General features: G+C 43.7%; 1 protein-coding gene across 1 annotated transcript in view; it reads left to right on the top strand.

The window, feature by feature from the left end:
- Positions 1 to 14374, top strand: part of GAREM1 (GRB2 associated regulator of MAPK1 subtype 1) — a 99557-nt gene that overhangs the window by 80681 nt on the left and 4502 nt on the right. Inside the window, exons 4-5 of the mRNA XM_058804092.1 lie at positions 5953 to 7131; positions 12148 to 12314. Of these exons, the coding sequence (XP_058660075.1) occupies positions 5953 to 7131; positions 12148 to 12314 (1346 nt within the window). The remainder of the gene's footprint in view (positions 1 to 5952; positions 7132 to 12147; positions 12315 to 14374) is intronic.

Below are 14374 nucleotides of genomic sequence, written 5' to 3'. Positions count from 1 at the left end.
GGTAATGCAGTACAGTGGAGCAAAATTGATTTCCTGATTGTAATTCTGGTGGCTCTGATAAACTCACCCTGAGTTGCCATAAAGCACATATATAGGAGGCTGTAACTTACAGTGACATTCTTAAGTGCTGCAGTAGTGACTTTCTTGAAATGAGGTGCTGTGTAGATTTTGGCTCCGGAGTTTCAGGCAATTCATAATACTTCACCTCAAGAATTAGTGCTTTAGTGGCCTTGTGGCTTGATGCCAGCCTTACAAAGCAGCAAGAGTCAGCTCCAAGCAGTTTGGGTTTTTTCTTTTTCCCCTTTGCCCCCGGTACACACAGGCTCCAACCCTGGTGTCTTGCGTTGGCATTGCAATCCTGTGGCTGCCTCTTTTCCTCCTGGAAAAAGGTGGATGGCTTGAGTAAGGGAAGCACTGGAAGCAGAGCTGCTGCTGCTGTGTGCCTGCATTGAGGTACCTGTGTGGGGGTCCTGCTCCAAAAGAAGCCTGGATGGCAAGTGCCACTGCCTCGGTGGCTCCTGACGTCCCACATAAAGAGGCACTCCATGTTACAGCTCTGCAGTGCTACCTGCCACATTTTGGGGCAGTTTTAGATCACTGATTTATTTGAGACGTTCCTTAAAGAGCACTGAAGTCAGCTGTTAATGTAGCAATTAGGCAAAGTCCCTCTTATCCCAGAGGGAAATGCATGAAGACTTTTTCTTGCTGATCCTGTCTTGGGGAAACAGACATTTATAAAAGAAAAATGGGATACTGTCTCACTGAATTTAGCCAACTGTCTTGAAAATGTTTGCTCTTTTTTTTTTCTGCCGACAGCTCTCCTGAAGACACTGTTTTACATTTTAAAATCTTTTCCAATTTTTGTGCCCTGTAAAAAAAATATATATATCTAATATATATGATCTATTAAATATATTTGTAGTGCTACAATTGGTCCCTTGGCTCTAACAGTAAAAACCATATGCAGTAGCTGTGAATCAGAGTCTTCAGTTACAAAGAGCTCTAACAATTAAAAAAAAATCCTAATTGTATTTTTAAAGTGAACGCAATGCCTGCATTACTCTAATAAAGTCTAGCAGCTATACCTACCTATATAAAGCCACAAATAATTTTTATAAAGGTGTTTTTATGTGTCCAATTAAAGACTTCTGCTTCAAACTATAACAAATTAGAACAATTGAGGTCCAAGACAGCATATTGACTCGGGTGTTGCCAAAATCTATTATTGCTAGTTACCCTTTCCTTAGGCAAAAGGAATATTTTACCTGAGCTTTTCCAAAAAACAGTTTTCTAAGTAATCATTCCTTGCTTTTCTGATGCCCGTCTTCTGCAGGACTTTTCAATGGCTTTTCAATGTTACTGAAAAATTGCATGAGTCTTAAAATATAAAATATTATAGTGACTTAGACCACTGAAGTTTTGCAGTGTGTTTGGCAAGATGTCTGTATGCCTGTAAACTTTCTGGTCAGCATCCTGGCATCAGCAGTGAGCAGATAGTATGGATTAACAGCTGGCAGTTGGAAGGGAGAAGGCAAGTACAATAGGGAGGAAGTTCTGGATCTCTGGGTCTTCTGCATTTATTTTTCAGCTTGAATATCTACTCCTGATTCCTAGGTGTAATTGGGAGTGTGGTGTGGAGAGGCAAGCGCTGCCTCTTTCACAAAGCTGAGATCACTGGTTATTCTCACCTGTTACCAATGAAAACTGGATGAGAAGAGCAGAAGAGGAGCGAGTGCAAAATAAAACTGCAGGAGTTCTTACAGTGCACGAAACATTATTGTTAAAATGTATAAAGCCCTCCTTGGATATGTGATGCAGCTGAGTGAAAACCTCTTGGGTGTTTTCTGCCTTCTGTAGTGTTACCTCTTTTCCAGAATTTTTATGAGACTTTAGGAGTTTACCACAAGAATGTATGATTATTTCTGCACTAGTCTGTGATCTGGACCACCTTAACTCTGCCAGTGTGCACTGCTGCTTGAGTCCATCATATACCAGGGATATGCTGTGTCACATTCACCAGCTGGGACCTGCCACTAGCAGGTCCAAGTGTCTGAGACAGTGCAGGGCTCTGCTACACCCCAGCAGCAGCTGCATTGCAGGAAGCAGAGGGGGCCCAGGGAATGGTCTCAGCAGGGTTGTGAAGGTGCAAATCCTGCTGGGTCAGTGCTGAAAGCTTAGAGGGTAGAGGGAGATAAGGCTGGTGTGGGACTTCCCTTTCTGCCTTCCAGGAATAATTTATGATATGCACTTTCATGTTGTCTGTAAGTGTACTATTTGGCATGGAACCACAGAATCATTTAGGTTGGAAAAGACCTTTGAGATCATCAAGTCCATCCATTACCCCAGCACTGTCAAGTCCACCAGTAAACTATGTCCCCAAGTGCCACGTCTTCACATCTTATAAATCCTTCCAGGAATGGTGACACAACCACTTTCCTGGGAAGCCTGTTCCAGTGAATGACAAACCTTTTGGTAAAAAAAAATTTCCGGATATCCAATCTAAACCCCCCCTTCCCCCAGTGCAACTCAAGGCCGTTTCCTCCTGTCCCATCTGTTCTCAGGAAATGCTCTGCATGACTAATTCCTGGGCTTCTGGAGGCCTGTGAAGCTCACCAAAGGCAGTATAAAACTAAGCTAGAGTCCATGGCTCTTTGTTGATTGGTCTGTAAGTTTTGTGGCTGTTGATAAAGTGAAATGTTTGAACAAGGAAGAGGAAGTCTGATTTTCATATGTCATTGCTACAAGGACAAAGTAAGGATCATTTAGCCTAATGATCCTTAGCCTTTGTAATCTTCAGAACAAAAGCTGAGCAGTATCTGTGCACTGTTATGTTTTTTGAGAGAGATATATATGATATGTGTGGTATATCTTTGTTGCCAATATGCTGGAACACATATTTACCTACCAGTTTTAAAGTATAAGCAGCCCAGTGGGATGTATCAGCAATCTTAACATCACCATAAGTAGAATTTATTAGATAAATTTATGAGATCTTAGACTTTTCATTTCATGTTTTTGGTTTTTATTATAATTTTGAGCAGCAAGTGACACTTTATATTTTTGTTTAGAAGAAAGAATGCAGAACAGTGTTTTTCTTAGCGTGCTAAACTAGAACTATGGCATCATCTTTCTTTTCATAGAATATCATAGAATATACTGAGTTGGAAGGGGCCCATGAGGAAAATAAAATCCAACTCTTTGCCTTGCACAGGACACCCCAAGAATTGCACCATGTGCCTGAGAGCACTGTCCAAATGCTTCTTGAACTTTTGTCAGGCTTGATGCTGTGACCGCTTCCCTGGAGAGCCTGTTCCTATGTCCAACCACCCTCTGGGTGAAAAGCCTTTTCCTGATATCCAACCTAAACCTCCCCTGACACAACTTCAGGCCTTGACTCCTGTCACACAGAGAAGAAATCAGTGTCTGCCCCTGTTCTTTCCCTCATGATGAAGTTGTAACTGCAGTGAGGTCTCCCCTCAGTCTCCTCTTCTCCAGGATGAGCAGACCAAGTGACCTCAGCTATTCCTCATACGGCTTCTCCTCAAAGCCCTTCACCATCCTCTTTTGGATGCTCTCTAAGAGCTTCATGTCTTTTTTACATTGTGGCACCCAAAACTGCCCCCAGCACTAAGGTGAGGCCGCCGCAGAGCAGAGCAGAGCAGGACAATCCCCTCCCTTGCCTGATGCTGGCAGTGCTGTGCCTGATGCACCCCAGAACACAGCTGTCTCTCCTGGCTGCCAGAGCACTGCTGACTCATGTTCAACTTGCCATCATCCCAGGTCCCTTTCTACTCTGCTGCTCTCCTGTATCTCGTTCCCCCATCTGTACACAGATTGAGGGTTAAATTCAGCCTTATTTCACCTGCAATGATCCTGTGACTGTATTTTTTAAACAATGAAAAAAATGTTTTGCAATGTTTTTAATTGAAAATAATTTTGTCTTTAAACATGTCAGTTGACTCTAAAAGCCCATTTGCTGTTTGGCTGGTTGAAGAGGATGGCATCAATAAGTAGCTGCTCCATAAGACCCTCATTGTAAAGCTCAGCCATTTAGTTACCTCTGTGGTTCCACTCTGACCCACCATTTCCTCCTGCAGTGTCTTGTTTGTTTGGGAATCACCAGGGAACTGTAAGTTGGCCAAGGAGGGGCTCCCACAGCTGCAGGTTGTGACACCTGCCTTGCTCCAGACAGTGTCCCACAAGTAGTAAAGAAAAGCTGTGATGGTGCAGCATCAAGTGAAAAGTCCAACAATATAGCTGGCATTGTCAAAGCAGCCATTTGTGGGGACTTGTTGATTCTAGAAACCAGTATTCTTACAGAAAATACCCTCTCAGAAAGAGAACGGGGAGATGGCATGGTACAGGCACAGAGCCCTGTGTGTCCTCAGGCCCTATCAGCCCCTCAAAGGCAGGGCTGTGTGGCTGCAGCTCCAGTGCAGTGATCTGTGACAGTGTGAGGAGAAACCAGCAATGAATGTCACATGGGCCTTATCATCAAAAGAACTTCCAGTGCTTTCATTTCATGTCAGGGTGTTTCAAATGCTGCCAGGCCACTGGTGCAAACTGTGAGTGAGTATTACGTACCATAAACCCTAGTGGTTTCCTGGATTAGACCAATTAGTGTTTGTTTAGATAATTCAGAGTTTGAATGACTTCCTCTCCGGAAGCCCCGAGCCTGAAGTGCTAAGGCGGCGCACCTCACCCGAGCTGCCTGTGCAACTGCAATTCTGGCTTGCAGAAAATAATCACAGCTCTGCAAATACAGAGGGATTGCAGGTCATGTCTTAGAAGAGGAAGCATTATTCACTGCGCTTGTCAGTTATTGACTTACTGGAATTACAGCTTTGATTTCGTGCAGTTGTGTGATGATACCAGGCTTTGAAGCTTGGAGTTTGAACTTCACTCAAGTCCATGAAGTCTTTAGGGATTTTGGAGGTGAGGAAGGGATATACAATTTTAGCATATGTTTTCATTGGCAATTTCTTTAGTAGGTTCAGTTTCTCAAATAAAATGCAAATAAAATGGTCTATAACAGACCAGTAGTGTTTATCTGGTGCACTTTCATTTGTGAGTAGGGATCTGCTGCTACCAAAGAATTGGGTGGGTTCTGTTAGGTCCCTGAAAAGGGCTTTTCACATTAAACCACTCAAATATGAGGCAGAGCCATCTTGTCTATAAAGAGTTATTTCAGTCATAGGGAAATAACTTCAGAAGCAAATGAGCCTTGGACATCTGTTTTGTTGGGGGTTTTTTCCTGGTACAATTTCCACACTAGAAACGCTCACACATGGCTGTGCATATGTTGTTTAATCTCTTAAATTGCAATTATGATCAAAAAATGAGGAAGGAAGTCTATGACTAGGAGAGCAAAGCAGGGGGGGAGGTAGGCATATGGGATAGACTGATATTCTTGATTTCTCCTTCATGGAATAGATGTCATCTGTCATTCCCCCTAGCCTGGAAAAAATTATATCAAAGGGATATGCTTCATCTGTAATGATGAGATCACCTTTTCTGCTCCCCAGGGAGCTGATGATGGTGAAAGACATTTGTTTTCCTCAAGAGCCTGGCAAATACATTCTAACAAACAGCAAAAACAAAGGTGGGAAAAGATACCCAAGGGAATGCAGACATGGTCTGTCATAGCTGAATGACACAAGTGGCTATTTGAACTGCTGGGATATGTGGATTTGCCCTTTCTGGTTCTGGTTATGTTTGTTCTCAAGTTTCAGGTGGCTCTTTCCTCTCAAGTAAGATGCAGGAATGAGCTGAACAATTTTGAAAGGTTACTTCAGCTTAAACACCTTGCACTTGACCGGTCAGCTGTTCAAATAAAGTTACTTTAATGTTTTCCAATACATAGTCTTATAAGTTCAGTCTCAAGAGATTTGATGTGATTTGAAGTATTGTCTTCATTGGAGGAAGACCAAATTTTTTATTATTATTTTGCAGGTTGCTTCAGGTGAATGCAATGAAGACACTGAAGTTTACAACATTACCCTTAGTACTGGGGATGAGCTCACTTTAATGGGGCAAGCAGAAATCCTTTATGCAAAATCTTCTAAGGAGAAGTCACGGCTCAACACCATCTTCAAAAAAATCGGGAAGCTTAATTCAATTAGTAAGCTAGGCAGAGGCAAAATGCCCTGCCTCATCTGCATGAACCACAGAACCAACGAGAGCATCAGTCTCCCTTTCCAGTGTAAGGGCAAGTTCAGCACCCGCAGCCCGCTGGAGGTGCAGATGCAGGAAGGCGAGCACACGATTCGCAATATAGTAGAAAAAACCAGGCTGCCTGTGAACGTGACTGTGCCAAGTCCTACACCAAGAAACCCTTATGACCTGCATTTCATCCGTGAGGGGCACAGGTACAAGTTTGTCAACATTCAGACCAAGACTGTGGTAGTTTGCTGCGTGCTTCGTGGAAACAAAATCATTCCCATGCATTTTCCCTTGCACTTGACACTTCCGAAATTTATTCTACCCGATAGCGTGGTGAAGGGGGAGCTGTGGCACGAGCCCCTCATCCAGCACTGGTTTAACATATGCCAGGAGCAGTTTGACATAGACGAGTACTCGCGTGCCGTGCGGGATGTGAAGACTGACTGGAACGACGACTGCAAGAGCCCGAAGAAGAGCCGGTGCGCGGGGCACAGCCACGTGCCCAGCTCCCTCAGCTACGCGCGGGACGAGCTCACGCAGTCCTTCCACCGGCTCTCCGTCTGCGTCTACGGCAACAACCTGCATGGGAACAGCGAGGTGAACCTCCACGGCTGCAGGGACTTGTGTAACGAGTGGGCCCTGTTCTCTCACGACGCTCTTCAGTACCAGGAGTCTGGGGACAGTGGCAGTGATTACCTTTTCCCTGAAGTTAGCGAAGAATCCATGTTTCTGCCCACGAAACCGGAGCTTCCTTACGAAGAGCTCTGGTTGGACCAAGGGTCTGGAAAGGGTGGTGATCAGCCTCTCTCGTGCTCGCTAAGTGAGAAGAGCAAGTGTGACAACTACAGAGGATCCTTCCGATCAAAGTGTGGCACCGCGCCTCTTCCTGTGCCTGCAACTATCGGAACAACCACAAAGTCTTCAGATGTTTCCCTACCTCCACCTCCAGTGCCTCCCAAATCAGAAGCAGTAAGTCAGGGTTATTTATGTTTGTTTGCTTGTTTCCTTTTTTAGGTGGTGAAGCGTTTGCATGCAGATCTTTTTAGGGAATACTTGGTGGAGGGGGGAAGGGCACATACAGGGCAAGGGAACAGTCAGACTTGGCAAGATGTGCCACTTCAGCTAGTTTCCTACTGTGTGTAAGTCATGTCTTAAAAATCAGAGGAGTATATTTAATATTACTGATCTAATAGCTTAATCCTGATACTTTCAGATGATATTTATTTTGGGTTTCTTCCTCACACAAACAAGGTCTAAGAATTGCTGAGTCACTTCATTCTCTTGCTTTCCACATCATCTCTCCATGTCACCTCCATGTTTTCTCATATCTTCTGTGGCCAGAGTGTATAGGGCATGACCCGCTTGGCAGTGCCTCAGATTGCTTTAGTGTGTCTTCAATTAACAGGCTCTGATAATGAGAACAGCTAGAATTTTTACAGATTTTAAGGAGAAATTGTCTTCTCTATTGTGACCCTGTAGCAAATTTTGAAGAACACTGTGTCATTGTCCCCAAGGAAACTTTATCAAACTAGACCTGAACTAATTGCTCTGTACTGCTTATTGAAAGAAAATATGTTTAAATAGGAGCTCTGCAGAATTGATAAATGAGCCTTTTAGAGGACTCAGTTGTAAACAGACCATGTTTCCTGGCCTAAGGTTTTTAATGAAAACTCATGGAAGAAATCACTTCTCCAAACCTGAAATGTCATGGAGACTTAGGAGGGAAAAATGCAAATGTATTTTATCAACAGGACCTTTTGCAGGCTGGCTGGAGAATCCACTCATTATCTGGAGTCTTGATATAATCCTAAGCATTATTTAAGAAAAAAAAAAAAAAAAAGAAAAGAAAGTAAGGAAGAAGATTCCTGCAGGAAAGAGTGTCTAGGAGTCTTTAGCAAAATGTCAGTGATACATATATCACGTGAATCTTGATGTATATCATTATTTAACAAATTTGTTTTGCAAGGGTTTTTCTGGAATTAAAAAAATACCATTCCACTTGCAAGTCTTATAGTGATTTCAAGAGCATGGCTGTACAGTAAATTAAGAATAATTTGAGACCAAGCTGCAGCAAAACATGATGATCCCATACCTTTCCTATTGCCATCTAACAGTCCAGTAGCATTGGCTGTAGCCTTGCCCTCATGAGTCGGGTCACAGCCTGGTTGAAAGCTAAGATGCGTTCATTCATGCTGCAGTGGATTTCTGTGGAGATGCCCCTGGCCAGGCTCTGCAGTGCCTGGGGAGGTGCAGAGAGGAGAGAGGAGGAGGACACCAGGCAGGCACAAAATGCCCAGCTACAGCCCTTGGACTGTGCCACCAAAACTTCCCCAAAAAGCAAATGCAGGAGCTAGAGCCGCCAGGGAAGGCAAGACATTGTGTCTTCTCAGCAAAGTGTTTATGTGCAGTGTTAAGTGCAGGAACCCAAGAGCACTTCCTTGCCTCTGAGGTCAGGTATGCACTGACACTTTGTCCAGACTCTTGGACAAGTGCCCAGCAGCACCATGTGGAGATGAGGCTCCCTGGCAGCCTACACTGGCGTTAACTGGAGTGGGGCTGGTCCCGCCCTCCTCCACCTCCTCCTCCTCCTCCTTTCCCAGACACATCGTCCTGGCTTCCCTTTTGTGCTGGCTCTGGCACTCCTGTGCCTGGGCAGGCGGCCAGGTCTGGATCTGGAAAATGATTCGTTTCCTGCTGATTTGTGTGAGCTGAACTGCTTCTGCACAGGGTCAGAGGAGTGCTGCAGTGTTGGGGGTGGGTGGTGGGGGAGGAAGGCTGTCCCTGCAGCCCTTGTGGCATGCCTGCGACATGAGGGTCTCACCCCTGAGCTGTGGGCACTGGGAGAGCTGTGGAGCACCTGCAGAGCATCATTGTGGACCCTCATACCTGGGGAATCCCCATGAGTCCCTTCTGGAGACAGCAGGGTGACACTTGGGGTAGATGCATATCCCAAGTGTCACTCTGATAGACACTTTAGTGTTATTTTGGAAAATGTGCAATTTTGTCATGTGTGTCTTACATTACTGAGGTAATGTGTGAGTGCTGTCAGCAATGTCAGTGTAGCTTTCTAGCCATTTTGGAGAAATAACTTCTGCTGAAGATATTAGCTGAAATTTAGAGGTGGGCAGGGGGTGTAACCCCGTTAAAAATAAAACAAAACTAAAAACCTACATTTTCATGGATTATAAAAATTTAGACTTGCTTTTATGGCTTCCTGGAACAGCTTTGGAGTATCAGTGACCTACAGAATTCATCTGTGGGCTGGGGCTGAGGAGATGTTTGCAGGGTTTCCATGTAGGTATTTATAGAGTAAGTAAATCTCAGAAGCTGCTGGTTTAGTCATCACTCCCTCTAGAATGATATTCCATAGCATTTCTGTGTAAAGGTTGGCTGGCAATTGTATTTTTGCACTAAATTTAAAATGTGTGTCCAGGAGCTGTTTGCAGGATGGGAAAGGACATCTGGGTATTTCAGAAGCTGTTCTGGTTGTCTTCTCTCCAGCAGGATGAAGCATTGTGATACATTATCTGTATTTTCTAAATACCCTTCAGAAAATAAAAGTAGCATGCAGACAGAAGGCAGAGTAGGGGGGAATAACCTCTGAATTAAGGCCTGTAAATTACTGATTTCTTCATTCCCCAAACACTAATTTGCATAAGATCAGAAGCTGTTTTCCTGATTGATACAAAGCACATCCCTAATGGAGAGCGCCGGAAGCTCGGGCTCCTGTGGGCGAGGAGTGTGGAACTGCTCTGTGTTACACTCACAGACAGGCTGGTGACAGGCAGCTTTTATCCAGGCAGCCTCAGAGCTGGTCACTGCAATGGGCACCTGTGATGCCCACATTCAGCAGTGGCACCCCAGGGCCCAGGTGCTGCTGGCAGGGCTTGGGCTGGCAGCAAGGAAAAGGAGCAGAGGTCTTAAAATCAACGTAGCACCTCACGCACCTCATGGAAACAGGTCACCATCCCTCGGTCACGGGAAGGAGGGTTGGAGCATGAGAGAGCTCAATGTCAAATACAAGTTTCAGGTTGTGCAGTGTAAGTGTTTTTTATCTGTACCTGACAGCCATGTGACATTTAGTGCTTCCAGGGTAAAGAGTATTTCCAGCTAAGAGCAGCAGCCATCGAGGTCATTGTCCTGTCACACCGTGGCTGTTCCACTCATCTCCTGCATTTATTTCATTGCCATTCTCTTGGACCTAGTGAGCATGGCTTTCCTGAAGCTTCCCCTTGCTCTTGTCAGTTATTAATAATCTGCAAAATCTCTCCTTTTTATTCCTCTGCTGGCTTTCCTGGGGGCTGTATGTGGCAGCTGTAATTGTGATTTTGTGACAGGGACCAATTGGGACTGCACACAGGTATTATTTATGGCTTCATTCTCATCTGCAATCTGGGTCAAGCAAGGGAGTTTGGCATAGTTTGTTATGCCAGCACCTTTGAATTCCTCAGTCTTCCAGGAAAGAAAAGCTTTAAGCCTTTGACCATCTGCTGTGCTCCAAGAGCTCCCCTGAATGGTCTCTCCAACCCCATGGATATATATATTCAATAGCATTCACTATTAACTTTGCCTATTCTGACTTAGGGGGAGAAAAAGTCTTCAGTTGAAGAATTTTATGCCTGAATTCAATAACAAACATGAATAAAATTGATTCATTTTTTCCCCTTTCCTTGAAAGAGCAAATAAGATCCCTTAGAACAAGATTTATTTCAGTGTTTTATGCTGACGGGCATTTCCTGTAATTTTGACTTGTTTTGAATTAGGGAAAAAATGTACTACAATGTCCTAGTCCCCAGTTTTCCATTTCACTGAAGTACTAAATGTGTTGTTGCATTTTGAAAGCACTGAAGTGGATTGCAAAAGGTTCCACATTTATTTTGTTTTAAATAAATTAAATCACTTTAATTGCTAATTATGTGTTGCAGAACTGCTAAGATAACTTTTAGCTCTGCATTGTTGTAAAATTTAAAAATAAACTTCAGCTTTCAAACACAAAAATAATTTCTTTTTTTCTGATGCATCTAAGACTGTTTCAGACAAGGAGAACATAGAGGTCTCCTCCTGCCCAGGGGCAGGTGGTGAATCGTTAAAAATCCTGCCTGGCAGCCGAATTCTCAGCAGCCTTCTCACCTCTAGCCCTACTAAATAAAGTTGCTCTCCCAAATATGTCCTGATGAGATTAAGTCCTTAATTCCATCATATTTTTTATGGGGATGGATCCTGACATTTTGCTCCTACACAGGCACACCACAGTAAGTTTCAGGTGATAGTGCTACAGCTGTGTATTTTAAGCTGTGAGGTTGTCTGGCTGCACAGAGCAGACCTGTCAGCTGGGTATACACCTTTCCACTTGGACATTTTGGACAGCCTTATCCTGCACTGCTTTGGCAGCTACAGATGGACTGAAGCTCCTAGTTTGAACCCAGAAGCTGGTAAATATGAGATGAATGTACTATTCCTGAGGGAGGGAGTCTGGGAATCATCTTAGAGTTGGATGACTGACTGTCACTGGTGAAGTAAGTCAGGAAACATCAAACATTGAGATATTTTCATTACATAAGCTTGGTTTGTTACATCTAAGTAAGCAACACTAATGAAGTTTAGGTGTAATGATGAAGTTTAGGTGTAATGAATTGCTCCTTACAGAATGTATAATGTCAGGAACAGTCTGTCTGATTTTATGTGTTACTGGAAGGTTCTTTTACACGGTTTCATTGTTGCTACTTTTTGAAAGAGTGGCTATCAAACTGCTGAAATGTGCCCTAAAAAAGATTGCTGGTAGTTCTACCAGTGGCAAAGCGTTCTTTTGGACTTCCTTGACAGATACACACTGTTGCGAACGTATATACTTTTTCATTTCTCCCTTCTCCTCCCTATTTAATTATTTCCTTTCAAAGAATAAGGCAGAACCAGATGTGCTTCATCTGGTTGAGGCTGCTGTTGCCCAGATTTTCTTGCTTGCTTACATGTTCTTCTTTTGTGCAGGTGAAAGAGGAATGCAGGCTCCTCAACGCTCCCCCTGTGCCGCCACGGAGCTCAAAGCCGTCCTCCACCAGCCCTTCCATCCCTCCTCGCACAGCGAAGCCTGCCCGACAGCAGACCCGCTCTCCCAGCCCCACTCTGTCCTACTACTCTTCAGGACTGCACAACATGTATGTGGTTGAGCTGTGGGAGCACCGTGCTAGCACTTTCTGAGAAAGTTAAATTTAGCAGTGTTCTTTTCGAAGGCACTTGTTTCTAAGGCACAGCGCGGTGTCAGACTTGCAGTAAAACAGGCTTAACTGTCAAGTTGTTATTAAAGATTGAAAAGGAAAGAAAGCTCCAGCCAAAACTATATTTTACTAGATAGGACATAGCAGTTTATACTAAACACCTGCATGCACTGCTAGAGGTAATATCACTTGTAGGTGACATAGGCTGTCTAGTTAAGAGATCATGTGTAGTTCTGCATGTTTCTTGAAAGGTTTGAATCTTCAAACCAGACCACCTCAAAGCTAGTTTTTGGGTGGGATTTCAGTGCTGCACGCAGTGCAGCCAGCTCTGATAATCAGGGACGCAGAAAGAGTGGGGTAATGCAGAAATGTGTTGTGCTAACTGCATGGACACCTACAGGGTGGATGTGATGGAGGACAGAAAGACCAGCAGACACCACTGAGTGCTAAGGGAGGTGTAGCAGAGGGAGGCCATACAGCTTCCACATCAAACACACTTCAGCACAAACCCAACCCACAGTCCAGATAATCCACCCAGGCTTGATGAAAGTTGACAGTAAATTCTGAATTATGTGGCTGCACAGCTTTTCTTAGTGGTACAGTGTCTTTCCTTCAGCTTTAGAAAGTATATTCATCTTCTGAAGCCTCACCTCCTTTTTGCCTTGGATGTCTTCTTGCCATTATTTTTGGTACCCCTTCAATGACACAATGCAACCTGTGTGGATATTATAAATTCATCCAAAAAATCACTGAATTAATTTCAGCCTGGATGCAGTTGGAATAATAACTTAGGCTGAAATTGCCTTACTAAGTCGTACTGCACATTTGCAGCTTAGTGTTGTGGATCTGGCAATGATCACTCTAAATCAAGGCTGCTTGCTTATTTTATGAAAGCCTGTTGGGTAGTTCTGTCAAGGTCTACTCCACAGGAGGCTGAACACAAGACCTCCCAGCTTTAGGGGCCCACCAAATGCTGCTTTCTCTCTTTGTAGCAAAGAATACATCTGCCTTTCAAAAAACTAGGAAAACAGAAGTGAAGTTTCTCAGGAATGCAGAAAGTTACAGTGAAATGGGGGTCAGTCTTTTCTCCCAACTAACAAGCAATAAAATGAGGAAAAAAGGCCTCAAGTTGCACCAGGGGAGGTTTAGATTGGATGTTAGGAAAAATTTCTTCATGGAAAGGGCTGTCAAGCATTAGACCAGGCTGCTCAGGGAAGTGTTGAAGTCACTGGAAGTGTTCAAAAAAAGTGTAGATGTGTCACCTGGGGACATGGTTTAGTGTGTACTTGGCAGTGCTGGATTAAGGGTTGGATTGATGATCTTAGAGGTCTTTTCCAACCTAAATAATCCTGTGATTCTATGAAAAGAAAGCCTTGACTTTCACAGTATTTGCATGAAATTCATCTCCAGCTGGGTCCAGACCAGGTGTCTCCATTTTTGTAGAGCTGACCTGGTGTTGCAGAGGAAGCTACTAGAAAATTGCTATTGTGCAGATTAACCAGATTGCTTTGCCATTTATATCAATAAACTTGTTTTCTGGATCATGAAGGGTTGCAGACAGCATTTTAAACAGAAACTAAGTCAGTATGATTTGTCCTTATCTGTCTCTAAAAATGCCTGATACCTGACTTCAGCTGTATTTGAGGCTTGTCTTGCATCCTTTCACTCTGAGTCCCAGGCAGTTCATTTTAGTGGAGGCCAAATAAGGAAGCACTTTGAAAGTGTTAAAATGTTTTCAGAAATTCCATTAATCTTTGAACTCAATAAATGTTCCAGTTCTAGTATGGAATTAGAGAACAGAAACGAGATCAATCAATTTAATTGCTCTGCATTGTTTGTTGTTTACAACACCTCACTGACTATTGTCTCAGCTTGATGGCTTGGTTTGTGAAAAATGATTTGCACTGTGTGCAATACACCAGTTGGCCTTTAAGCAGCCAGAAATAACTAGTTGATGGTGTATGCCTGTTGAGGGGGCAAAACTCCATGTCTCATATTGA

Source organism: Ammospiza caudacuta, chromosome 1 (assembly GCF_027887145.1).
Source record: "Ammospiza caudacuta isolate bAmmCau1 chromosome 1, bAmmCau1.pri, whole genome shotgun sequence".
NCBI lineage: Eukaryota > Metazoa > Chordata > Aves > Passeriformes > Passerellidae > Ammospiza > Ammospiza caudacuta.
The sequence above is the reverse complement of the archived record's forward strand: the minus strand, read 5'-3'. Positions and strand labels throughout refer to the sequence as shown.